This window comes from Podarcis raffonei, chromosome 14 (assembly GCF_027172205.1).
Source record: "Podarcis raffonei isolate rPodRaf1 chromosome 14, rPodRaf1.pri, whole genome shotgun sequence".
Taxonomy (NCBI): domain Eukaryota; kingdom Metazoa; phylum Chordata; class Lepidosauria; order Squamata; family Lacertidae; genus Podarcis; species Podarcis raffonei.
Window position 1 is genome coordinate 35,439,055 of NC_070615.1, and position 26,839 is coordinate 35,465,893.

The 26,839-nt window shown below is 46.7% G+C and overlaps 1 protein-coding gene across 2 annotated transcripts; it reads right to left on the reverse strand.

Moving 5' to 3' along the window:
• Positions 1–2,569: 2,569 nt before the first annotated feature.
• On the reverse strand, positions 2,570–25,796 carry LOC128401313 (glucagon receptor-like). 2 transcript variants are annotated; one of them, XM_053364167.1, is made up of 14 exons: positions 25,537–25,796; positions 18,666–18,798; positions 16,210–16,306; positions 13,004–13,111; positions 11,073–11,194; positions 10,681–10,787; positions 9,501–9,657; positions 7,324–7,483; positions 6,250–6,310; positions 5,920–5,989; positions 4,951–5,039; positions 4,718–4,856; positions 4,427–4,468; positions 2,570–3,914 (listed from the first exon to the last, which is right to left on the reverse strand). In XM_053364167.1, exons 2-14 carry the CDS (start codon positions 18,738–18,740, stop codon positions 3,843–3,845), a joined length of 1,299 nt encoding a protein of 432 aa, XP_053220142.1. In that variant the 5' UTR covers positions 18,741–18,798; positions 25,537–25,796; the 3' UTR covers positions 2,570–3,842. The 2 variants fall into 2 exon arrangements, with proteins under 2 accessions (XP_053220142.1, XP_053220143.1); XM_053364168.1 differs by lacking the exons at positions 16,210–16,306; positions 18,666–18,798; positions 25,537–25,796 and adding an exon at positions 15,144–15,226.
• Positions 25,797–26,839: the final 1,043 nt, after the last annotated feature.

Sequence of the window (26,839 nt, forward strand, 5' to 3'; positions counted from 1 at the left end):
GAAGGGAGGCTGCTTTGGTGTAAACCCCTCTGCTTCGCAGCCTTCTTTTCTGATGCACATCTTAAGCCTAGTTCTCACAGATAGTAAAAGATTTTAAATGTTACTTGTTTTATTGCCTTTGATGTTGTGTTGCTAAAATTGTGAAGTTGCCTTGAAATTATGTAATTGGGGGGGTATTATATAAAAATAAAATAAGCCTATGGTTGGGCTGTACAACTTCAGACTACACCGAGGGGCTGAAAGTATTCCTCCTCTGTGCACCAGATGTTGGGAGATGATGGCTCTTCTAACCCAGGCTTTTTTCCTGCCATGCTTTATAAGGTGCAGGAGACTGTATTGTATGGTGGGGTATTCATTCCTAAACAAGCTAAAGTGGTACAGCTCAGAGCATACTTCCACCATTATGTTTATTGCTTGTGAGAACTAGAGGTGGTGGCAATTTCCTTTTGATCTGCTGGTTTTGAGTGACGATGGAGCAAAATCATTTTTTTAAACAGAAGATCTGGAGCTTTTGAAAACCCAAGGTGGTCTGTGTCTAACTAGAATAGGATTGGACATGGTTTAGCAAGATCGTTGTTGTGAGTTGATGGCTGTTGAGGTTGCCATTCTCTGTTCTGGGGGTGTTTTATTAATCTGGGCTTAGTTTCAGCATTTGGGTACATCTCTGGTCATAACAATGGGGCGGAGAGGGAGATCTCAGAAAAAAGTTATATTTGATGACCAGCATTTAACAGGCACTGACTGATCTGTGAATAAATTTTACTCTTACTGTCTGAGTTGCTGCTTGGTTGTTGTGCATAGTATGTGATTATATGATTCAGATCTTTACAGGCGTGTTCTCTTCCTCCTTCCATTGTGCTTCATAAGAGCTACAATCCTGCACCATATAATGGCAGCAGCAAGGGGATTATAGCCCTACCCGACCCTCATGGTAAAATTCACAGGAAGCAGATCCATCCCTCATGATCCCCTCCAAACATTACCTGAGCAGAGTAGGAGTAGCTGTGCTGCTGCTTGTAACAGATGCAGATTACACACTATATTGGCTGTTTCCTGGTGAAATGGCTTGCTCTGGTGTTGTGCAATAATTAGAGAATTCCCCCCCCCCCAAAAAAAAAATCATATGACACAACTGCTTTTGGAGGTGGTCACACAGAATGGCAACCAACATGAATGTATCTCAGTAATGAAGAAGGCGTTCAAAGTTTTATTAGCTTGAAAAACTCTGTTTATAGAAGCCTGCAGTGAAGGGACTGGTGTTGGATTGGAGTCCTCTATTCCATCTTACTCAGTTGCTGTGCATCGTGTACCCTTTACCTCCAAGAAAGGAAGAACCTGCCGAGAAAAGGAAAGTTCTACAACAAGTTCTAGAAGATGCTAAACTTGTGGTGGGGAATAGCTGTGCTTTAGAATCCCTTTGAGCCTCCAGACCTGGAATCCTTCAAATCTTCCGCTGCAGTTGTGAAGGGATTAGGTCACAGCAAGATGAACCTGCCTGTGTCTTCTTTGACGCAACCCTGACGTCCAAGTCACCCAGCTCTTCTCCGCTGTGCTTCCTTCTCCTCCCCCTGCCCCCAAGGGGCATCCCTTTTGCTGGAAATAATTGGCACTTTTTGGAAACATGCGCAGAACAGTTGTCTGTGTGAAACTATCCTTCCCCTTGAGTGTTACATTTAAAAGAAGTGGCCTACTTAGTCTTAGCAGGCGCAGAACTGATGGGATTCATTTGGCCCTCCAGAAGTTGCTGGACTACAACACCCATCACCCCTGCCCTGCTTACTGGGGATGATGGGAGTTGTAGTTTAGTAGCACCTGGGGGCTCAAAGGTTTGCTACTCCTGCTGCAGAGCAAGCATTCTCCAAAATGCCAAGAGCTGGGTCACCTGCATTCCCCCACCCCCTGCAATAAAACTAAAGGGACACTTGACTTAAATGTTTCGTAGCACTGCCCGTTCCAAAACAGGCATCTTTTTTGCCGCCTCCAAAGTAACTCCATTTGTACAGCCTCCCGACATCCCCTTCCCGCTTTCTTCCAGGCTGTTTTTTTTCCATAGCAATGACTTCAGCAAGTTGCTCGGCATTGTGAATTGGCTGTGTGCAGCAATCCTTATTCTTCCCTGAAGAAGGAGGGGCTTCTGTAGCGCCTGCACCCCTCAAAGTTATTTGCAGCCAGAGAGAAAGGCCAGTGCTGCAGAGGGAGGGGGCGGTAGCTTCAATTCAATAAGGCACAATTCAGCCCCTCCTCTCAGAGCATGTTCCTATGCCCTCAAAGTTTTCCCCTTCAAAACCCTCCATGGCCTTACACTTCCCTCTATGTGCTTTATTTCTTGGCACATTCCTTCCTGTGACCTTTGACCTCAACCGTACCCCTCTACCCAAAATGACTCTGCCTTTTCCCTTTGGTGGGAGAGAGGCATTTTCAGGCAACCTCCCCTAGGAGAGTCATCATTCCCTCCTCCTCCCACCGCCAGTCGCTCTGCTCTGTCACAAAGCCAACTTGAAATAATTGCATATTCTTCCCATGCCTGTAAATTCTCCCTTTCCCATGTTGTTCCCCTGCATCACCCCCTGGAGCCATGGACCTGTTATTTGCAAAGTGTCATATATGGATAGATGGTAGTATATGAAGAATGACCATCGTCCCGCACGCACTGGGCAGCCAAAGAAAACCTTCAGAGCTGCCCAAAGGGGAAAAGAGGCAGGAGGAGTTGTTTGAGATGCAAAGTGCGTCCACTGCTGGTTGCGTGAAGCCCGAGAAGGTCAGCGTGTACAGGGAAAGTACTCTGAATTCTCCCAATGTTAACAGTGCGCCTTGCAAAGTGAAAAGCTTGTGCTTTTTAATGAGCACAGGGACCTCATGCAGAAGCTGAGCGAAGCACAATCCTCTTGACTCCCCAGAAATAGCCTCTTTGGAGCCAAACCACTGGGCTCAGTCATAGCTGAGGAGAGCGTTGCAGAGTTCCCACACTGAGTCAGGCTGGCCAATGCCTGGGCTACAGAGCTATGACGTCCCCTGAAGGAGTCCTCAATGGGTTTCTTGCTCTGGCATCTTCAGAAACAAAACTGAAGAGGGATCTCAGTGCCTGTGTCTGCAAGGCTATCTTGATCTTGGCCTAGAAGCCTGTAGCCTTCATAGTTGAGAGAGGAGGACTTCTTTTCTCTGGTACAGAATATACCTCTATGAAAAGCTTGAAGGTAGATAGCAGATGCTGAACAATGGGAACAGGTGGTAGAGGACAGTATTAAGGCCCTTGGTGATCTCCTAGGATGGACTGCCATCCTACCAAAGCTGAATCCTGAGTTGGTTTTGAGACGTGGAACACAGGAAGCTCCCTTATCCCAAGTCAAACCATTTCTTCATCTGGTATTGCCTACTCTGGCTGGGCAGTGGCTCTCCAAGATTTCCAATGGGGTCTCATCCTGCCCTATCTGGAGATCCTGGGGATTGAACCTGGACCTTCTCCATTCAAAGCAGATGCTGTACCATAGAGCTAGACACGCACACATCCCTCGCTAATTCCTGGAGCTTCAGGATTCCTTCTGCAGCGTTATGCACACCCTCCATCAGGCTCTTTGGCACTTCCTAATGCCCTTTCATGGCTGGTTTATCATCATCTGGGTGCTGTAAGCCAGCAATGTCAATTTCTATGTTTTGCCCAACTGGTAGAAATAACCTCTGCCCCCTTTTTCAGAACGTTGCCTGTGGTCCTCCAACAAAGCTGTGACCATCACCACCACCATTGCCCCAAGCACTCTGTGGCCATCTGAGAATGCCAGGTGCAGCATCATAGGACAGAGCATCAATCGCTGTCTTAAGGAGCTCTTGGCGTCCCCAATTTCCTCTTACTGGGTGCAGCAGAGGGCAGGGTGGTCCAGTTTCCAAAGCTGCCACCTCTTCTTCATTTCAGATTTCACCTGGATGAAAAGAAAGCATAAGAACAGCCTCCTGAATCAGGCCAGATATACAACTGAGAAACTAAGCAAAAACCTTCTAAAACGGAATAAAATATTCCCAAAACAGTAACAATTAAAAACATCTAAAAGCTGTTTCAGTTAAAAGCAACTGCGATTCAAAACATCCTTCCATCCAGTGATCTTGGGGTTGCCAGAATCAGTATTCTTCAGCCACCAAGTATGCTTGGGTAAACAGGAATGTTTTCAAATTCCTTCCGGAAAGCTAATAATGATGGGAGTCAAGCACACCTCACCAGGGAGGGCATTTCACAACCAGGGAACCACCACCAAAAAGGCCCAGTCAGCACCAACCAGACATCTCTTGGTGATGTCAGCAGCAACAAGTCCTCATCTGCCAATCAGAGGCTCCAATAGGTAAGACTGATCAGGGATTAGTATGAGCTGTATAAGATTGCATGCCCAAGAATGACTGGATCATCTCAGCCAGGGTGGGCGGTGGGGACATTGCTTACCTCCTTATTTGCAAAGCAATACAAGACAGCAACCAGGAATCCCTGCAGTAGATGAGAGAGAGAGAAGGAAGCATGAGTTTGCAATAGCAAACAGAAACCTGTTGGAAAACAGGGCCAAAGCCTGATGGCTTTTGCCAGACAATTTATTTCTGCACACTGCTGCCACATGCATTCTCCAACAAACTTTCCCCTTTAGGGTGGAAGTAGGAAATGGGGGTGGTGGTGGTCAGGAAACAAGTAAGCAACCATGTCAGAAAGCAGGTGAGCCAAGCCAGGTGCTCCCAAACTCACCTGAAAGGAGTTGAGGAAGAGAGTGAAGAAGACTTTGATGTAGCGCAGCACTCCTGTAGTTTGCTCGTCTGTGACAAAAATGAAGACTACTTCATGGATCCCAAAGAGAGGGACAAGGGTGAGGGTGGCTTTGGCCAGCCTGGAAGGGACAACACCATGCAGGAGATGAAACTTAAGTTCCTGAGTTCAGGACTCGGGCTTTTCTTTGGGGTTTACCTGGCGGACAAACTCACCGCAGTTTGTAGTCTGCATAGCCCTTCTGATTGGCTCGCAGCTTGGCCAGGATCACTTTGAGGATCTGCATGAAGATCAGCAGGTTGATCTGGGAAGACACAGTGGTGAGTTAATCAAAGCTTGGAAGCAACAAGCCCCTTGCTCACAAAAAGATGCTAGCAAGAAGATAAGACATTGCAGCTGGGAAGACTGTGCCATGTTCTTTCTTCCCCCTGTAGATTTTAGGGAAGAGCCACAGCTCAGGGGGTAGAGCATCTGCTTTGCATGCAGAAGGTCCCAGGTTCAATCCTTGACATCACTAGGAGAGACGCCAGCCTGAAACCTTGGGAGAGTTGCTGCCAGTCAGAGTAGACAGTACTGAGCTAGTCTGACTTGGTATAAGGCAGCTTCCTGTGTAGTATTGGAATGGGGGGTGAGAGACACAACATATTGCCAAGCTATACTGCTTTGACACGGCTGGCAAAGGTGTTGCTCTTCCTGAGTACCAAAAGCCAGCCAGACTCCTTACCACCACCACCACCATCAGAAAGGCACTGTCCTCCCCCTCTCGCCCCATCTCAAGCTAGGCAAGAGGAACAAGGGGGAGGCACTTACTGTTAGTTTCTGTTTGCCACTGAGCAGCTGCTTACACAGGACTCTGTTTACATTCCAGAGACCTTCCAAGCTGTTGGAAGTCTCATGGGAGAAGGGAGATGGATGTGACGCTAGTGGTTTCCTGTTCCTTTGTTCAGTTGCTCTCTGCTCTCACAGAGAGAGGATGTATTTTTCTTTGCTCTCTGCGTAGCTTACTAATAAAGCATAGCATGTAGCCATAAATCTCATCACTTCTGCTGCTTTGGAAACTCTGCTGAATGGGAATGTGCCTGAGGCCTCATCAAAGGCTCAGGTTGTTAATTATTCGTTGGGGGGTGATTCCGGAGGGAAATGAGCTTTATCAGGTCAGTCGCAGCAGAGATCCTGACACTTACCACAGATGCTAGCAAAATAGGGATGCGAATAATCCACCAGTAATTCATGTTCTCGTTCAATGCCCAGCACCTGCAGCACAAACAGGGAGGAGAACGGCATTATTCCAGAGGGGTTAATGGAACAGGCAGGGAAACAGCTCTGTGGGAAAGATGGCAAGCAGGGCTGCTCTGCCAGCTCCACTGAGAAGCCACAGAAGACTGTGGGAGACATGTCACCTTGTTCAGTCATTGACCTGCATCCTTTCCCCCCGCCCCATTTGACTGTATAACATAAAATCCCTCCCTGTGCCAATCAGCCCAAATTCCCCATCCCAGCACCAGCACACTCACTCTGCATTCTCCTTCAGGTACTTGGCAGCCATCCACGGCACCACAAAAGCCACAGGGGTTCCTGCAAGTCACACAGCAAAAGCTCTGGAAAAAACCAAACACTTACTGGAAGTCGAGAAGCAAGCTAGGTCCACCCCACTGCATTTCTGGGTTAAAAGGCACTGTCTCCACCCCCATGGTTCTGCCCAGGCACTGAGGGTCCAGCGCCGAGGGCCTTCTGGCAGTTCCCTCTCTGCGAGAAGCCAAGTTACAGGGAACCAGGCAGAGAGCCTTCTCGGTAGTGGCACCTGCCCTGTGGAATGCCCTCCCACCAGATGTCAAAGTGAACAACAACTACCAGACTTTTAGAAGACATCTGAAGGCAGCCCTGTTTAGGGAAGCTTTTAATGTTTAATAGACTATTGTATTTTAATATTCTGTTGGAAGCCGCCCAGAGTGGCTGGGGAAACCCAGCCAGATGGGCGGGGTATAAATAATAATAATAATAATAATAATAATAATAATAATAATAATAATAATAATAATTATTATTATTATTATTATTATTATTATTATCATCATCATCATCATCATCATCCCTTCTTCAGCATCCCAAATCAAGCACCGTACATCAAGGGGTCTTCATCAATAGCTAAGATGCTGAGCTTCCTATTCCCTATCTTGACTCAGCCATTGAGCCCAAATGGGCAAATTGCCCAAGTAAAGCAATTGCTGCAGCTGGAGTTCCAAAATTAGCACTGTGTATAAAATAGTGTCCTTTGCTTAAGTTCAATTCTCAAGATTCGGAATTGTCCCCTCCCCCCAAAAAATCACAGTGGATGTAAAGAAGATAGATTGAAGCTGGGGATAAGAACTGTAGACTGTTCCGTGTGGGACTGGTAGGGCAAAAGGCAGGGAGCTCAACAGTAGGGGGAGCCAGATCCCATGGTAGGGAAAGCCAACTAATGCTAGCTTTGAGCAAGATTATAGGTCCTGGGCGGCTTTTCCTTAAAATAAAACAAAGTGTGCTTAACAATGTATTGTATGCACTGGCCCCAGTATTAGCAAGTGCTTCCCAGCCCAATTCTTCCTTACCCCAGCCCAAGTACAGGTACAGAGTGTAGTAATTCTTCTCTGAAAACACAGCTCCAATCAGAAGCTTGTACAGGTAGACCGCCTCCGCAAGAAACCAATAATGATTGGCCAGAATACAGTACTGCATCACGACTTGAGCCACTCGACAACCAATCGCAGCCTAGAATAAGAGAGCCAATCAGTGTCTAATAAGAACACTTTCCAGCACTTATGAAAAACATGGAAATAATACGCATACTGTTGGCATTTCAATCATCATCGTTGTTATTCCAGTTATTTTTGTCATTTTAATTTTTGCTGTTCTTGTTTCAATGATTATTATACCCGTTTACAGCTTGGTTTTAAAAAAAATAAAAAATTAAGTTTTCAAAAGACACATCAATAAAAATTAGAACCATTTAAAGCACCTACTTAAAAAGCCAACAAGGAAGGGGGCTTAACTCAGAAGCAACAGAACATTTGCCTTGCATTCAGAAGGTCCAGGTTCAATCTCTGGCATTTCCAGGAAGGGCTAGGAGGGTCCCCTGGCTGAGAGTGCTGGAGAAGGGCTGCCTGTCAGTGTAGACAATACTGAGCTAGATGGACCAATAGTCTGACTCAGTATCACATGGCTTCCTATGTTGTTGGACTAGAATATCCATCATCCTTGACCACTGGCCCTGCAGTGAGGCTGGTGGGAGTTTCAGCCTCACTGTCCAGCTACTATCTTAAGTGGGGCACAGTTAAAAAAGATGGGGCTTCATTTTTTTTTTCCCAGCACCCCAAGCACTTTACATAGAAAGGTTTTCAGCAAAGGTTCCCAAGATGCTGAGCTCCATGCTGTCTTCGCTGACTGGAGGAAGAGGAGAGGACAGAGGGTGAAGAAAGAGCTGTGAGTGGAGGTGAGGACCTTCTTCCCATCCTTTGGACCTCCTGGGAAACTCAGCAAACCTGCTGTACCTGGAACTGGGTGTGGAGAGTACAGCTGAATGGGACACAGCTTTGGGTAGCCTGTAGAAGCACCATGCCAAGCCCATAAAAGGCAAGTCTAGAGTGAGAGACTAGGGTGCTGTTTCCAGAAGTCTTCTCATTGGGAGACTTTTGTGGGTGAGCTGAGAGTTTGTTTGAACCCTTCATGGGAACCTGGAAGCTGAACAGGAGGGTTTATCAGAAGGAAAATGAATTGATTATGATTTTTATACATTAGCAACTTTGGATTAATGCAACATTTTTATATGTAACTGTGCATTTTTTTGTAATATTTTGTTTTGAGTTGTCTGTTACAGTTTTTTTGTACACCACTCAGAGATATTTTTAATAAATGAATTAGGGGGGAAAACCCAGAGTCCTTTTTGTTGGGCATAATTCAGATGGAAATTCCCAAGTGTCAAGAAAGGTTATTTATGTATGCCACTAATGCAGCTCGTGTTTTGTTAGCCCAAAAATGGAAAATGAGCGAAGTCCCAACTAAAGAAGAATGGCAACTTAAACTGATGGAATATGCTCAGCTTGCAGACCTAACATATAGAATAAGAGAACAAGAAGTACATACGTTTAAAGAAGATTGGAAAATGTTTATTGAATATATGGAGGGAAATTGTGTATATTTGAAAACGTGGACAGTGTTAAGATAAATTCAACAGTGTAAATAAATTTTGATGGAATACTGAATGGTTTAGTTTATATAAAATATGCAGGGATTTATGTTATGCAAAATGAACAATGGAAAGAGAAGAAGGGGAGTTATTGGTATTTTAAGGTTGTTTAAATGAATATTATAAAATGTAAAACAGAAATGTTAATAAAAAATATAGGGGAAAAAGAAAAAAGAAATCAAATACAGTGGTACCTCGGGTTACAGACGCTTCAGGCTACAGACACGTCAGGTTACAGACTCCGCTAAACCAGAAATAGTACCTCAGGTTAAGAACTTTGCTTCAGGATGAGAACAGAAATTGTGCAGCGGCAGCGGGAGGCCCCATTAGCTAAAGTAGTGCTTCAGGTTAAGAACAGTTTCAGGTTAAGAACAGACCTCCAGAACGAATTAAGTTCTTAACCTGAGGTACCACTGTAATCAAATCAAACATTAAGCCCAAATGAGCAAATTGCTCAGGAGATGCAAAATCTGCCATTGGAATTGAGTGCAATAGTGCTGGTTTCTTTAGGTTCATGCAGCAGTCTGCAGGAATCATACTTGCCTCATGGCTCAGCAAGGCCTCCCAGTCGGACACCTGGAACGTCTCCCTTCTCCACATCTGCTCCAGCAATGCATCCTTCACAATCACAGAGATGGCCCGTAGCCCGAAGGAGGCGAAGAGGTTTGCATGGATGTAGTTCCGGGTGCAGCGAAGCTTCCTGGGGAGTGAAAAGGACATTGCACTGGGTACCCAATGTGGGCAAGGTGGGATGCTGTCCACTTGCTGGTGACCCAGTAGCTCCGCACCACTCTATAAATGCTTTAAAAACACAAGCCTTCCAATGAAGCTGGTGTAAAACCTATTGACGGTCAGAGCAGCTCAGGAGTGGAACCAATTGCCTAGAGGGGTGCTGGAGATCGTCATGCAGGGGCTTAACTCAAGCCAGGCTGCCAAAGAAGATCCCTGCCCAAAGCAAGGCTTGTAAGCTCCTGATCAGAAACTCCCTGGCGCATCCAATCCCAGCAGGTCCCTGTTGAACCTAATATGGCTCGTGGGCCAGAGGTTCCCCCATGCCTTGGTGTTGACAGTATCAAGCTGCATGGAGAGGTCTGTCTCAATGCAAAATGCTTCCTACATATCTTAGTCATAGGCTAGATCAGTGGTCAGAAACCTTTTTCAGCTGTGGGCCGGTCCACCGTCCCTCAGACCATGTGGTGGGCCAGACTATATTTTGGGGGGCGGGGGAAATGAAAGAATTCCTATGCCCCACAAATAACCCAGAGATGCATTTTAAATAAAAGGACACATTCTACTCATGTAAAAACATCAGGCAGGCCCCACAAATAAACCAGAGATGCATTTTAAATACAAGGACACATTCTATTCATGTAAAAACATGCCGATTCCTGGACTGTCTGTGGGCCGGATTTAGAAGGCGATTGGGCCACATCCGGCCCACAGGCCTTATGTTGCCTACCCCTGGGCTAGATGGACCCAGTAGAAAAGCAGCTTCCTGTGATCACAGACATTGCTGGACACAGTCCTGTGTATGTTGAAGGGGTCGCCATGTGCCTATCCAAAATTATAGCAGCCAAATGCTGTGGATTTCTCTTCTCTCTCTCTCCCTTGCACACCTCCTGAACCTGTACAGAACAGACTGCACACTTGAGAGAGAAAGGGAGAGGCAAAGGCGTCCATCACCATCCCACAGGGTCTTTCGCTCTGAGCCAGGATGCAGTACCTGAAGACCGTCAGGATGAGCAGAGCCAAGACCAGGGCCAGCAGAGAGAGGGAGTAGCCCACGGTGTAGAGGACCTTGAAGCTGACCATCAGGCGGTAGGATGATTCCTGTACAGGAGAGGAGGCCCCATCAGACAAGCCAAGGCAGCCCATTTCCACTCTTCTCCGGACGCATCCAGCCCATTGGGGAAGATGCAACTGGGAGCATCGGAGGGCAGGGACAGTGGCGCCATCAGGGTAGGCCTTTGGGGCAGAGATCCAGGCCCCATTCAGCAGAACAAGCAGAAAGGCCCTCAAACACTGCCAGCCAGGCTTGCCATGTTTAGAAGCAAATGACATGTCATTATGAGCTTCACGGAGGGCCAGCAAATCCCAGCAGACTCCCCTTCTCACCTCTCCAGTGTTGCCATCCACCTCTTCCTTGCACTGGGAATGGTCCCTCCAGAGCTCTGTCCCATTCAGCATCGCCCAGTGGCCATCAGGCCCACACTTGCGGCTCACCGTACCATGTTTAACTGCGAGTAAAAAAAAGGCCAGACGTTGTCAGACTGACATGTTTGGAAATGTCAACGCTTAGCATCACTGTGCAGAACATACATCCACTGAAAGCAAGACTTGCTGGCATGAGCTAAGCTGCAAAACAACATCAAACCTAACATTATGTAACATACATTCAACAAACACACAAAACGTAACCGGCTATGCACAGCCAGTTATGTTTTGTGTGTTTGTTGAAGGCATGAGCTAAACTGCAGGGAGGAAGGGAGACTCCAATCCTCTGAGGGATTATAACAATAGGGCCAAGCAGTAGGACCCAGAGGGAGAGCTGGGCTCCAACCACCCCAGCACAGTGAGTCAGACACTATCATTTATATATTCAGAGGTCACAGGGCTACTGTCAAAAAGGACAGCCCAGTGTCAGAGCTCCCCTTGTGCATTTTGTAACATCTAGTTCAACTTATCACGGCCTAGGACCCTCGTACCTACAGGACCGCTTCTCCCGGTATGCCCCACGGAGAGCCTCAAGGTCCATAAATAGCAACACCCTTGTGGTCCCGGGCCCTAAGGAAGTTAGATTGGCTTCAACCAGAGCCAGGGCCTTTTCAACTCTGGCTCTGGCCTGGTGGAACGCTCTGCCTCATGAGACCAGGGCCCTGCAGGATATGATTTCTTTCCGCAGGGCCTGTAAGACAGAGTTGTTCTGCCTGGCCTTTGGCTTGGAGCCAATTTGATTCCCTCCACCTCTTTCTTTTTTCTTTTTCCTTTCTCCTCCTGTGATGAGGCTGCATTTTAATATTTTAATGTTTCAATATTTTAATTGTATTTTAATCTTGTTTTTAAGTTGTATTCATTCAACTTGTTTTTATTATTGCTTGTTAGCCGCCCTGAGCCCGGCCTTGGCTGGGGAGGGCGGGGTATAAATAAAAATTGTTGTTGTTGTTGTTGTTGTTGTTGTTGTTGTTGTTGTTGTTGTTATCTGGTCCTGACAGTGTGGCTGTTTCTCTACTCCATTATCACTAGCAGTTGTTGGTGTGGGTGGAGAAAAAACCTAATATTATTCATTCATTCATTCATTCATTCATACCCTGTCCATCTGGCTGGGTTTCCCCAGCCATTCTAGGTGGCTTCCAGCAAAATATTAAAATACAATACTTCATCAAATATTAAAAGCTTCCCTAAACAGGGCTGCCTTCAGATTATAGTGATGTCAGGACGCAGGACAAGTTGTAACTAGCCATTACAAAGGTGAAAATGAGAACCCCAGCAATGTTTTCAACAGCAGCAGGATGCTACAAAATGGGTTTAATCTGAAACATCAGCACCAAGGACAGCGACTCTTCCCAATTTCCTGCTTGATTTACAGTTGATGCAAAATGATGCCTGCTTTGATTTATGGAACAAAGAGGCAACCTTGCGTCATCCAAACGTTCTGGAACATAACTCCTATAATCTCTGACTGTGGACATTGGACTGATTAAAGCTATAGACCAGAATATCTTGAAGGCCCCTGATTTATTGGTTGGTGTCCTGTGGAGGTAAAAGACAGTGCAAACTTAGCCAACAGGAGTCAAGAATATGGCTTAGTCAACAAGCCAAAGTTGACCTAGTCAACAGCATTTGAGAAGTTGGATAAAAGGAAGAGAAAATAGGGATTTGCAGGACAAGTTGAGAAATCCCAGCATGGAAACCTGCACACATTTTTGGGGAGATGGGAGAGAAAGTGGTAGATGGAGTGTAAAAGAATTTTAGTGAATCTAAGCCTCAAGCTCCCTGGAATGCCTTGCAGATACTCTCCAAAAGAACCCACCAAGAAACAGCCTTACCTTTCTCATACCAGGGCAAATAAAAAGGGCAGGAGACATTGACGATGGTCCCGGGACTCCCATCTGGCCAGCATGCATACATGTCAAACGTCCGATTGCAAAACAGCCCTGAAAGAGGCAAAAGCAAGTCGGGTTGGGAAGGGCAAAACATAGAAGGGGGTCCAATATATTCAGCACAGCATCCCAGAACACAATGTAAAATGCCTTCCGCATCCTCAGTATATCTGTGGCTGTCACTTCTGAGTTAACTCAGCAAAGAAAACTGGTCCTGGGACAACCCCAGTTTGACCCTTGCCCAAGCCTCCTTAGGCTTTTCTAGACCAATTCTCAGCCACAATCTCCACTGACAACATGGAGTTCCATTGTACATAACACAACTTGTACATCATTCTCCTGAAGCTAAAGGACCCCTTGTGTTTTTTCAGTGTTCCTAAGTCCCTAAATTTGGAGCATGCAGAACGACTCCTTGGTGTTCTTCCTTGGTGCCTTCTCCACAGTGACCCTGGGAGCCAATCCTCCAACACTGACTTACCTCCTTTAAATCGGATTGGCTGCAATCAGCACAAAGGGTCAGAAGACACCTTCTCATTGGCTAAAAAGCTCCCCTTTCATGCTGTTTGTGTGGCTCTGGGACTCTAGAGACAGTGACCCTGCTGCAGAGATCATAACAGGTCTTTGACATCCCCCTTCCCTTCCCATAGTCCATGGCCACTACACCTCTGACTCTGACACCAACAATATTCACTGGGCCATCAGCATTCAGGATTCCCCCCCCCCCATAAATATGTTTTTGTCTTACTGCCTGAGCCTCTTGGTACCTCCTTTTCTTGTGTGGATAGGGCCATTCTGGCTATGCAAGAATCCTCATTCGGAGAATGAGTTTGAAGTTCATATACAGCACACTGTCTCCAAACTAACAGCAACTGATGGACCTATTCTGGTTTGCGGATTTGTCTAACCCTCTTTCAAAGCCATTTCAGTGTGGCAGTCCCCATCTGTCACAGCAGCAAGTTCCACAAATTAAGTGTTAACACAACTCAGCAAAAGCATTTGCACACCCATTTTTCAGAAATCAGATCGTAAGCGCATAGCCCTGCAAAATGTAAAGGGGAGGAAAGAGGCAAGTGCCACTCCCTCGAGGTAGCTTTCTTAACGTTACATGAAATCAGCACATTTTAATTCTATATATTGCTGCTCCTTAAAAAAAAAAAGGTGGGGTGGGGGTGGAAGTAAAGTATTCAATACATTTACTCCCTCTCCCCATTCTTAAACAATACTTAGCTGGTGGTTTGAATGGTTCCATCCTGTGAAGTCATCCCCCTCTTCACAGGAAGGCAACTCAGCAGGCCCCTTCCACTCCTTTTGGATGAGAGCCTTAATAGAAATTGGTTCACTCTGCAAAAATCAGCTTCCCAGCAGGAGCAACATCTATAAAAGCAGTTAACTAGAATCTCCAGACCTCTTCCCTACATACACACACCCTTACCCTTGCTGTAATCAAAATCAGGGTGCTTAAAGGATGCATCTGTTCTTCAGCGGGCTTTTGACTTTGCATTTAGCATTGCAAGGAAGGTGCCTGCTGGGAACTGGGGTGCCGGGAGGGGGGAGTTTCACTGGATTCCTTATACTGAGAGAACAAGAATCCACCCTGAGCACTGCACTTAGGTAAGTCCCTTTCTTTTGCTAGAATAAAAATATCCTGTCCATTTTCACTGCTTTGAGTGAAAATGGGCACCCCTTCTGGGACTGATATCCCAGGAATTCCTATGGGATGTTTGGAGACTCTTTTGTCCATTGCAGACTAGAGTATTAGGTTGGAGTTATAACTGACTGATGGAGGGAGGTATAGACAGAGAGAGATAGAGCGCACAGGAAGGTGGGAGAGAAATACAAAGCTTGCTAGGGCAGGAAACAGTTCATGTGCCACCTTTATAGCAGGTGCCCAGTTAAAATAATTTGCAGCACATCTACTTAGAAGTCAGTCCCACCCATTTCAATGGACCTCACTGCTAGGCAAGGGTGTGTATAGAATTGCAGCTATGCTGTGCAATTCCATGCATGTTTACTCGGAAGTAAGACTTGGTATGTTCAATGGCACCCATGGTAATGCAGACGTTGAGCTGCAATCCTATACACTTACCTGGGATTAAGTCCCATTGAACTCCAAGGGACTTACTTCTGAGTAGGCATGTATAGGGATGTAAAGTTAGCCTTTTTGGCAGGCCTACCTGTGATTGGAGGAAAGAAAAGAGAGGGGGAGAAAGTAGGTAGCCCCAACCAATCAGTGCAGGGAAAATACATCTCAGGGTATACCTGATATGAACCAATGTGATATTTAGCAACAACAACAAAAAATGATATGAAATATTTGTACCGTAAACTGGCTAATAAATTAGTGCATAAGGTATAAATAATAGGTGTCTCCAAAGAAATTGTGAACTTGAATATCATTTTTCACCCAGTGGTGGTCAGGTAAAGCCCACTCAGAGTCCCTGTTTTATTCACCATTTATTCACCATTCACCATTTTTGCTGCATTTTCTAGTGCATTTCTTCTATCATGCAACTTGAAGAGGATAAAGCCATAGCTCAATGGTAGAGCATTTGACTTGCATGCAGAAGGTCCCAGGTTCAATCCCCAACAACTCCAGATACAGCAGTGAATGCCATCTTATCTGAAGACCTGGAGAGCTGTAGACAAATACTGAACTAGATGGACCAATGTGCCTGACTTCATACAAGGTGATGATGCCCTGTGATCCTTAGAGGCCCCTTTGAAGGCTCAAAGGGGGTTTAAAGCAGTCTCATTGACCTCACTTCAGCAAGGCGGCTGAGTCTCCTGCCTTCAGACCACGTGCAGGAATAGTAGAAGCCTATCACTTTTCAGGATTTCCTCTTCTGCACCATTCTTCTCTAGTCCAATCCCTTAGCAACGTAGGAATCTTTTTCCCAACATGGGGCTCAAACCCATGGCCGTGAGATTAAGAGTCTAATGCTCTACCAACTGAGCTATCCACAGGCTCTGGGCTTCTGTAGGAGGAAGGTGGAGTATCTAAGAACAAGTATTGCTCTAATATTTTTATGCAAACTGCTTTGTGAGGTTTGCCTGAGAAGCAATATGTAAATATCTGAAATAAATAAAGAGGTGCAGATTTTCCTAGCGCAATTGCCACTTTAAAATCAGCCACAAAGGAAATGGCTCCTTACCTGAAGGGTAAGGATCACTTGCTATCTTCTTCAAGCACTCATCTTTATACCTCATCCATTGTTCAAATGTCTTCTCCAGAACTTTTGGGCTGCAGCCCTGCAAAAATAAAACACTCTGCTGAGATTCAAGGCAAAGGCACTGCTAAAGGCCACCTTTACTCCTAGGCAGATAGCATGAGAATGGCCCAGGACAGCATAGCACCTCCTCCATGGGGCCACCATAGTCCATCTGCACCTGCTGACTGAACACAGTGAGGACTAGAAACTTGCAGTTTTGCATTAGACAAAAGTCTCAGAAAGCTGCACTGTGCACTCAGTACCACACTGTGCTCTCTACTGGCGTGGGTGGACTCACTGCATTCAAGGGAGGGTCAGGAGTCCCAAATCCATTCACTGGACCTCTTGCACTGTTGTTTTTTGGTGGTCCTGCACAATGCACCATTTCCCTCTTATCTACGCCTTCTATCCAGGGGAAGGGAGGCATGTTCCCACCCTGCAACTGGAAACATCTCCCAAGAGAGATACACTACTATGCTTTCTGGTAGATACTCAGCAGGGTTGCCAGTACTTAGTCTGGAATTGCAAGACCTTTGCCCCTTCGGACCTCTAGGGAAAGAGGTAAAATCTCAGGGAAAGGGAACTGAGTCGAGTGCGAATTTCATGCTCTTTATTCAGCTCATTGTAGCAATGAATGAATCTTTCCCCCAAAATGTCTAGCTATATATACATTATTTACACAATGGGCCCCGTGTGATTGGCTAATTCCGGGCTGCTCCTGTAGGCCAATCGGGTTGTGGATTCACCTCCTTCAGAAGCCTGATTGGCTGCTCCTGCAGGCCAATCAGGTCACTGATTCACTTCCACCTGGAGCTCGATTGGGTGGCTCCTGCGGACCAATCAGACTGTTGCATTCTGGATCCTATTGTTCTAGGATTCAGCTCAGGACATAACAGGAACAGAATTAAAGGGACAACCTAAGGGACCCTTGAAACCACCTGTTTGCTGAGCATCTGTCGTAATTTGCTAATACAGAGGTTAAATGGCATTTGGCCTTCGTTGAGCCTTCTTTCTGATTTGTTTGTGGGGAGGTTACATGCCACTGAGCATTCATCCCGACTTACATGCTTATTACACACTTCCCTGCCAGTCTTTTGTCCATCCCATAATTCTGAATGCATTTGCTTACCAAGAAAAATCCATTCTTTTTCTTTAGGTGGATAAAGCATTTTTGAAGAACATGCCTTCCCCCCAAAAGAATCTGGGAAGCTGTAGTTTGTTAAGGAAGCTGAGAGTTTTTATGAGACTCCTTAACAAACTTCAGCTCCCAATGTTCGTTGGGAGGGAGGGGGACACTATAACTATTACAGTAGTATGAAAGTGCTTCATATGTTTGGTTTTGGATTTGATATCCCGCTTTATCACTACCTGAAGGAGTCTCAAAGCAGCTAACATTCTCCTTTCCCTTCCTCCCCCACAACAAATACTCTTTGAGGTGAGTGAGGCTGAGAGACTTCAGAGAAGGGTGACTAGCCCAAGGTCACCCAGCCAAAGCTGTCAACGTTTCCCTTTTTAAAAGGGAAATTCCCTTATTCCAAATAGGATTCCTCGCAAGAAAAGGGAAAAGTTGACAACTATGCACCCAGCTGTTGCATGTAGAGGAGCAGAGACTCGAACCCAGTTCACCAGATTATGAGACTACTGCTCTTAACCACTACACCACACTGGCTCTCCATCATGTGTATGGTGCAAATGTGACCAGCTTGTTCTCTGTTCCTCGATACAGAGCAGGACTAGAGACAGCGGGTGGAAATGGCACAAAATGATATTTTGGCTAAGTATGAAAAGAAGCTTGCTAACGGCAAGAGCTGCTCAGCAGTGGAGCAGAGTTCCTTGGGAAGGCCATGAGCTCTTCTTGGCTGGAGTATTGAGAAGCTGGCTGGCCATCTGTTCAGGCTGCTGTGTTTGCAGATTCCTGCACTGAGCAGGAGGTTGGATGAGACGACTGCCAATGTTCCTCCTGATGCTGAGGCTCAACAAACTGCCCACAGTCTTCATTCATATTTTTGCAATAATGAGGACTAGAAACTTGGCTCTTTTACCACAACCTCCAAGGACCACAAGCAGAGCCAAGATCTACCTGTACCTACTAGGTGCCATCCTCTGCCACTATGAGACTTTAACACCCAGCCTCCATGCTTATCAGCCTAGACAGCTCAGTTGGTTAGAGCGTGGTGCTGATAACACCAAGGTTGCAGGTTCGATCTCCGTATGGGACAGCTGCATATTCCTTAGGGTCCCTTCCAACTCTACAATTCTATGATGTTAGGAGACTGCCAAACCTAGCCCACATCACCTGGCTTTGAGCAGGAAGACACTGTCCATGAGACAAAAGGTACCCTCCAACATCAAGGCCTGCGTGAGTAAAGACGATGAGCTGGCTGGCTTGAAACTCTTACCTCCAGAAAGATCAGGCTCATCCAAGGGAGGCAAATCAATTTAGTCATGGACCAAGGAGAATGTGCATCCCTCATAGTTAGCTTTGCTCCTTGGCACGGGGATCACAGCCAAAAGATGGTCCCTTCAAAGCCCCTGAGAGAAAGAGAGAAGAACGTGGCAGGAAAACAGGTTTAGAGACACTTTTGGAGAACTTTTTTCTAGGATATTCCAGACAGTCAGCAAAGATGGATGAACTATCCTGTCTCAAAGAATGCTACAGAAACACTTGCCTCTTCCCATTACTATTTCCCTGCTGATTGAAACTTCTTTCCTTTTATGTAACCACAAGATTATTGATATAACTAAACATGAAGGGGGGGAATAGATCCAGACAGAAAAACAAGAAGTTTTGACGACAGCAAACAGCAGGCACCAAACCTAAGTACCTAATTAAATCATTACAATTATTATTATTATTATTATTATTATTATTATTATTATTATTATTATTATTGCACTATACCTGGAGGTCCCACTTTTTTGTATTTGATTTTCAGCTCAAAGATCCTTGGATCTAACATCTGCTCAAGGATAGCTACAGATGGAAAGCCCGACTTCCTCTGCAGGGAGAGATGGGTCTGACTCACACTCATGCAGCGGTGTGTGTGTGTGTGAGCTGAGATTCTGCCCAAGTGTGGAAAAAGAGCAGGCGGAATGAGCCAGCAGCAGACTGGTGGGTATGGAGTGGCAAGCTTCATGTTCCTTATTTTTCTGTCCCATTTGGGGGCTGGGATTCTCCCCCAGGCCCTGCAGTACACCACTTTAAGTGGATTTGCCTGGGTGGAATATGTTCTAAACTATGATGACGCCTCTTGCTTGCCTGGACAGATGGAGGATAAAGGGGGGGGGGTGCAAACCTCTGTTTTTTTGCATGGCTGGAATGCAACCAATGGTAAAATGGTAAGTCATGCCTGTTGCTCCACCCACTTTTTGCCTCCAGCCCTGCCCACCGCTGGCATGTGGCCCTGGGGAAGCTTGCCTGGCAGGGAATGTGGACCTTGGACCAGAAAAGGTTCCACACCCTGTATTATATACACAATCCTACTCCCTCTCTCTCTAATGCTTTATTGGTTTCAAAACTGCATAACAGAAATAATAGATTATAACAACAAAATAAAGATAAACATTCATTCGTTCTTTGATTGCTGCTTGTTTTGTACCTCATTCTATACTTCAATTTAACATGACCTCCAATCTTCCCATTATGTTCCCGAGTTAGATTCCTTGGATACACATTTGACTTTGTTTTCTCCCTATTATATAACTTGGTTTTGGTTTTTCCAAAACTGTCCTATTCACACGCAGAAACTCAGTCGATACCTGCCAATGGATTGATATTTTGACAATGTTCTTTTACATAGACTCTCTCTATATATCTGGTAAATTTTTCATCTGTAACATCGCATAGCCTTGCTGATATTCTCACAAATTGTGCATACTCTCTTAATGATTTTGCCAGTCTGATTTGGATGGGATAGTTTCTCCCTTCCAACCTTTTGCAATTAAAATTCTGGCAGCAACTGTAACATACGTAAAGATTCTCTTGAACTTTTTGGGAATTTCATTACCCATAATTCCTAGCAGGAAGGCTTCAGGTTTTTTGGGGGAAAGAGCATTTAAACATTTTCTTAAATTCGTTGTAAATCATTTCCCAAAATGTCTGACAATCCTACCCTATCTCGATTTCTTCTCTGTTCAGTGGTCAGGGATCAAACAATCCACACACCATGCATGACTGCTGTATCCAGCACTTTAGGGCGCCAGGTAAAGATGCTTTTGTTCACCCAGGTGTGTAGCTTTTAGTTGGGACCATATGTTATGATGCTACCCTAGCCTGTATTGGTGTCCATCTTTCTAGATATAGGGTAGCATCTGTCCTTTCTATGCTACTGCAGGATGAGCACTTTCAGCCAGTAACACACTTCTAACTTTTCGATGTATTTTAAATTGCATATTGTGTTTACCTTTATCATCGTAAGTCACTTTGAGACATTTTATGCCAGGCATAGGCAAACTCAGCCCTCCAGATGTTTTGGGACTACAGTTCCCATCATCCCTGACCACTGGTCCTGTTAGCTAGGGATCATGGGCGTTGTAGTCCCAAAACATCTGGAGGGCCAAGTTTGCCTATGCCTGTTTTATGCAGTAAGCCACAAATAGATGCAATGAATAATAACTTGCTCTTATGACCTGTCGACCAAGACTGTGCACATGCTCTTGTTTGCTCAGTATCCTGTGCCAGGATCTCACACCAGATCAGAAAACAGCGCACACACCAAGTTAGCTATAATCCATATCTATCCTGTCATTTCTTAGGGAGGGAAAATGCATCTTGATGTGTTTCCCCTGAAACCATCTTTAATCCGAATTGAAGGGAAATAATGACCTCGCTGCATTTTAAGCCGTTCATGTGCACACAGCCCAAAGTCGTCCAGGTGGTTTGCAAACACATTAAAAATAGGATTTAAATATGAAAATTAAACGTGGCACAAAACAGCTACTTACAATGCAAACCGGCACAGAGATGCCTAAAAGGTAACATCAAAACAAGCCTCCAGAAATTGGAAATTGCTGGATTAAAGGAAAGGAGCGAAAAAGCACTTGCGGCCCCAACACAGAAGCAAAGATCTTGTCTTGATGGGTATCTTATCTCTGGCTCCAGTGTCACTTGCGCAGCACAAACCGAAGTTATCGCCTGCTGGAATCTCATGAAGCATTATATAAAAACTAATCCCTCGGGAGAGGCATAATCGCGTAACAGCACCACATAGGCTGATTTGCATCCGCAGCTCAACAGATACTGACCTGCTAGGAGAATGTCAGTAGTTCACACGCAGCAGCGAGAGCAGCCTGAGCTGGAGGATGCTCTGAGTGGCATTTCAAGCATGTGCTCAGATGATCCCAGTCAGGACCGGCCTCCATCTGTTTACTCATATGATAGAAATAGCAGAAACTGCACTGGCCACAGCTGCAGGACATGCTGGCGTGTACCAAGCAGGCTACACAGGTACAAAAGACGTCTGCCATCTACCTTCTGCCAAGTCAGACTCTTGCTCCATCTAGATTAGTATCAGATGGATACTCCTGGGTTTAAGACTGGGGTCTCTTTCGGCTCCAATAGGGATTGAACCTGGGACCTTCTGGAGGCAGAGCAGATGCTCTAAGCCCAGTGCCCTGCATTTTCTCCCAGTCAAGTTTCCCTCTTACTGGAACCACACACATCCTGCTGCTACAACTGCTCCTTTCAGAAAAAAATAAAGAAATCTCAAGTTCTAAACAGTGAATGAACCATGTGAATGGAAGCCAGTTCTCCAGAAACAAGCAGTGGACCCCAATTCATTCATGGCTGGTTCCGCCTCCAGATCGTAAGGAAAATAACAGGGAGAAAATACTGCAGAGCAGGAGATGGGAACCTGCAGTACTGCAGTATTACTAGACTATGGGCACATCTGCACGACACATTTAAAGCACGTGGCTTATTCTTAAATAATAAAAATAACAATGAGAACTTTTGATTGTTAAGGGTACTGGGAATTGTACCTATGTGAGGGGTTAGCTACAGTTCCCAGCAGTCGAGGCCAGGCCGTTTGAGGGGCTGGGGCACTGCCAGTTTAATATCCTTCTTCCCTCCTGTTCAGTTTCTTATTTATTTCTTTTTAAAGCATTTTCATCCTGCTCTTTGGCTAAAGAAAGGCTCCCAGAGCCACAGCTTCAGTTATCATTAATAAGAAGGTTCCTGTGGCATAGCCAGTCTAATTAATGCCCAAAGGGGTTAATACCATAGAGTAAGCTGTCCTGCCAGGCTTAGCTACGTCACTTCTCCTACCTCGGGAGGAAATAGGTAATCAAACCTATTGTCCCCACACACCCTGTAGTCTACCTGGGAAGCTCAGCATGAGAACAGGAGCTTTTCTCAAGAAGCTGAGAGATACCGATGGATTGTGGCTAACATCATGCATCCTTGGCTCCCAACTGGGAGCATGTTGGGGCCAGCATAACCGCTAATGCGTGCACAAGCCTTGAAGTCAAAGCATCCCCAAAGATGCCATTGTCAAGATGCTGGAGTTTGAACCTTTGGCATGGCAAATGTGGGGCTCTTCATGCACCTGCCATCTGCCCTGCCAGCAAAACCGTCCCTGGACTTGCAGCCACGGGTGACCTAAGAACAAACTGAAAGAGCATCAGCACAAAGCTGTACTTGTTCCAGGTTCCTGGAAATGGAACTCCATTGCAGTGGCATTCTGCGAAGAAATGGCCAGGGGCTGATCTGCATGTCGGAAACGTTTAATGAGGCTGCAAGCGTAGTAGAAATGTACCTCTGTTAGTGTTAAACAAAGCATCAACAAGGAAAGGGGCAGGGGAACCAGTTTCTTCTCTCTTCCTTAAGAAGTGGAGGTTCTTCCCCACAACTATGGGTAGAGAGAAAGGAGTGTGTGGTTGCCATGCACCGGAGGCATAGTATTTCGGGAGGGGCGTGGGCAGTGCTCCCCATCCACTCCTTTCTGACCACTCTTTCTCAGGATCTGACAACTCAACAGTTCTTAGGAACAGGGCATCTGTTGATGTAAACCTGAGCTAGTGGAACCTGTGGTCCTGCAGATGTTGGAGTACAACTCCCATCATCCCTGATCCCTGCAACCTCTGGAAGGTACCAGCTTCCCCATCCCTGACACCAAATAGTGAAATAGCCATCTGTGTTAAGTGTGCCTGCCAAACACAGTTCGGTGTAGTGGTTAGAGGGTTGGGCTAGGATCCAGGAGACCAGGGTTCAAATCTCCACTCAGCCATGAAGCTCACGGGATAATCTTGGGCCAGCCACTATCTTTCAGCCTAAACTACCTCACAGGGTTGTTGTGAAGATAAAATGGGAAGAGAAGAATGTATGCCATCTTGAGCTTCTTGAAGGAAAGGTGAGATATAGGCATAATAATAATAATAATAATTATTATTATTATTATTATTATTATTATTATTATTATTATTATTATTTTTAAAAAGGCTGCTTGCTTCCAAAAGAGATGGGCACATAACCCAGCAAAAATTATCATGGCTAAACTGCAATCCCATTCCCATTTACTTGGGAGTTAAGTCTGAGTGAACCTGGTGGGGCTTGCTTCTGAATAAACATAGAATCATAGAATGGTAAGATATGGAAGGGATCATGAGGGTCATCTAGTCTAATCCCCTGCAATGCAGGAATCTTTCACCCAACATGAGGCTGAAACCCACAACCCTGAGATTAAGAGTCTCATGCTCTACAAACTGAGCTATCCCTCAGTGAAGAGGCTCACGCTGTAAAACCCATGACAAACAGCTTGATCCTATGCAGGATTACTCACAAGGAAATATCACAAAGTTTAATGAGATTTTGTTGTTTACAGCAGGGGTGTGGAACCTGTGGCCTTGCAGATGCTGCTGGACTCAAACTCCCACAGGGCTTGGCCAACAACATCTGGAGAGTTCCTCATCCCTGGTGTACAGGACCACAGCCTACATCCTCTACCATTGCTTTCAGCAGGATTTGCAGTGCACACCTAGGCACGTTTACACCGAATTAATTTACCCAGGACTTACACCCTGGTTAATATGCTTAGGACTGCCACCCAAGTCAGGGAATGTGCTCAATAGCAATTAAATTAATGCTACTGCGATCGATATTACTAAGTATGCAACATCTGTGTGCCATTGGGTAGCACAACCACAACGAAGCTGCACATACAGACTCTCAAAACTAACATAATTATGCCTGGAATGGATGGTGTCATAAATTCCAAAATCTTTTGTCAAATGCCAGGCGTGAGGGAGCAGCTGCCTGTGGCACCTTGAAGGCTGACTTTAGCTCCCCCGTCGAGCCTCTGCTCTGCATGCAGGAGGTCCTGGGTTCGGATCCCCGGCATCTTCCGGTTAGGGCTGGGGAGTCCTGAAACTCTGGAGGCTGCTGCTGCCAATCAGTGTAGGCACCACTGAGCTAAATGGACCGGCTCAGTCTAAGGCAGCTTCCTAGATTGCTCAAACCAACGTCGAGCTTTTCCTGTCTGCTTCATCCGCAGCAAACTCTGATCCACGATGGTCGAGGTGCCCCTCGCAACTTACGGAGGAGGCTGCAGTACTCTGCTCACGTGGATGCAAGCCCTATTGAGCAGAATGGGGCTTGCTTCTGAGTAAACATGTAGGCTTGCGCGATAGGAGCACCCTCCCCACCCCCGAAATTGATAATCAGTACAACTGGGGTGACATTGACCCCTGGTGCAAGGAGATGGACGTTCAACACACACACACAGCCTCCGGTCCCCTTCCACGGTCCTTCCTTCCAGCCACGATCGTGTGAAGACGACCACGTTTCGAGGCTGGGGAGCCCTCCCCTCGCTCAACATTAACTCCTGAGCACCCGAGAGGTGGTCTTCCTCCTATCTTTTAGGATCTACGGGCGGCACGGCGGGGGGACGTACGACGACACACAGATAAATAAGGGGAACCTGCATGCCTTCTCCCCAAGCCCCACGACAAGTCTCTTACCCGGCCGCCACATCTCATCTTTTTCTCTTAGAAATCTCATCAGTGGAACAAAACTCTCCTCTTTAAACAAAACGCCCCGTGCCCTCTCTGTGCTTTATAACGCCGAGCCTACCTCTTCAGGGTTGTTGTGGGCAGGAAAAGGGGACGGGGGGTCAAACCTTGCGCGCGCCCTTGAGCTCCCGGGGCGCAAGCGGGGAGAGAGAACTCATCCATCGAGGAATACAGAGAAATCCTTCGCAATCCCCTTCTCCGCCGCCTCTTTCTCTCTCCCGGCTTGCGAAGCAGGCACACCCCTCCGTCGGATGCGCGCCTCACCTGGCCGGGCGACTTCTCCTCGGCGTTTGCTCGGAGCCTCTTTCTCCGCCGCCGCCGCCGCCGCTGGATCCAGACAGGCGAGCGCTCCCTCCAGGCTCCCGCAGCCCGATGGAGAGGCTGGACTTGGATTTGGCTTCCTCGCCCCGACGGAGGGGTAGCTGCCGCTGCTGCTGCTCTGGACGCCGCCTGCTCCTCTCCGGCGCGCTTCTGCGTCCCGTCCCCTCGACGGAGGAGCCTCGCCTCGCCTCTTCCAGCCAGACTCCTCCCTCTCCGCCGCTCGTGGCTCCCCGGACGGAGTGGAGAGAAAAGTGTCAATGGAATGGAGAGGGAGGAGTATTTCTGTAAAGCCCCCAACTCCCACCCCCGCCCTCTTTCGTGCTGCCAGAGTGGTAGAGACGACGTGCCAAGGAGGGGGCAGACCAGCCCCATGGCTATCCCTCTGCACCAGACCGGTGGAGATCGGTCTATTGGGGTGAATGGAGCACTGCCCCCAACAACCACAGGCTGCCCTCAGCCAGCCCCTACCTGCCTGTCTATGGGCGTAGCTGGGGGGGCAGGGAGGGGCAGCTGCCCCCCAATCAATAAAATTCAGTAAAAATCCATAGGAAACTGAGGTTCTGTTCCCCCTAACAAAAGGCCTGCCCCCCCAAAAAATTCTAGCTACGCCCATGTGCCTGCCCCTTGCTTGCATCCAGCCAAGAAGGTAGCAGTGGCTGTGCATGCTCTGTGCAGCCGGGCAAGGCCACCTCGGTGGAAAAATCTGGTTGCTGGCATGGGCCATTTGGCTGGCAAAGCTATTCGAAGTGTCAGCAGAGCAGGGGCTTGGAGGGAAGAAAGATGGAGAGAGCAGGGAAGACTTGCAGGAAGACGGGAAAGGAAGGGAGAAAGGAATGAGGCAGAATGGAAAGCAGTGAGTGGAGAGAGCCAGGCAGATGAACTGACCAAGGAAGAGGAAGAAAAGGAGGAAGAGGGGAGGAGAAGCAGGGCAGACCCCCATTGCTGCAGAGTAAGTCGCTGGCAGAGCACGAAAGGTGAAGAAAAGCCAGTTTTTGTGTTTTCTGGTCCATGGCCTTTCCCAGCTTTGGAGGTGCCGCAACATCTCCTTGCCAAGGGAGCAACGATGCCTAGGTATGTCTCTCTTTACACAGGAGCAACTTAAAGTGTGGTTGAGCTCTCCTTGTTGCTTTCTAAGCAGTTGTGCCCAGGGACAGCTGGTGTCCAGGCAGGCTGGTTATTATTATTATTTATTGAATTTATATACCGCCCTATACCCACAGGTCTCAGGACGGTTCGCAGGATAAAA

Bases quoted from the DNA above. Each gene is read 5' to 3' on its own strand.
- LOC128401313 (XM_053364167.1), bottom strand. From the start codon at position 18,740: ATGAGGGATGCACATTCTCCTTGGTCCATGACTAAATTGATTTGCCTC. The intron at 16,307-18,665 runs GTAAGAGTTTCA...TTATTTTTGCAG, and splicing joins TGAGCCTGATCTTTCTGGAG to GGCTGCAGCCCAAAAGTTCT. The intron at 9,658-10,680 runs GTACTGCATCCT...TTCACTCCCCAG, and splicing joins CTCATCCTGACGGTCTTCAG to GAAGCTTCGCTGCACCCGGA.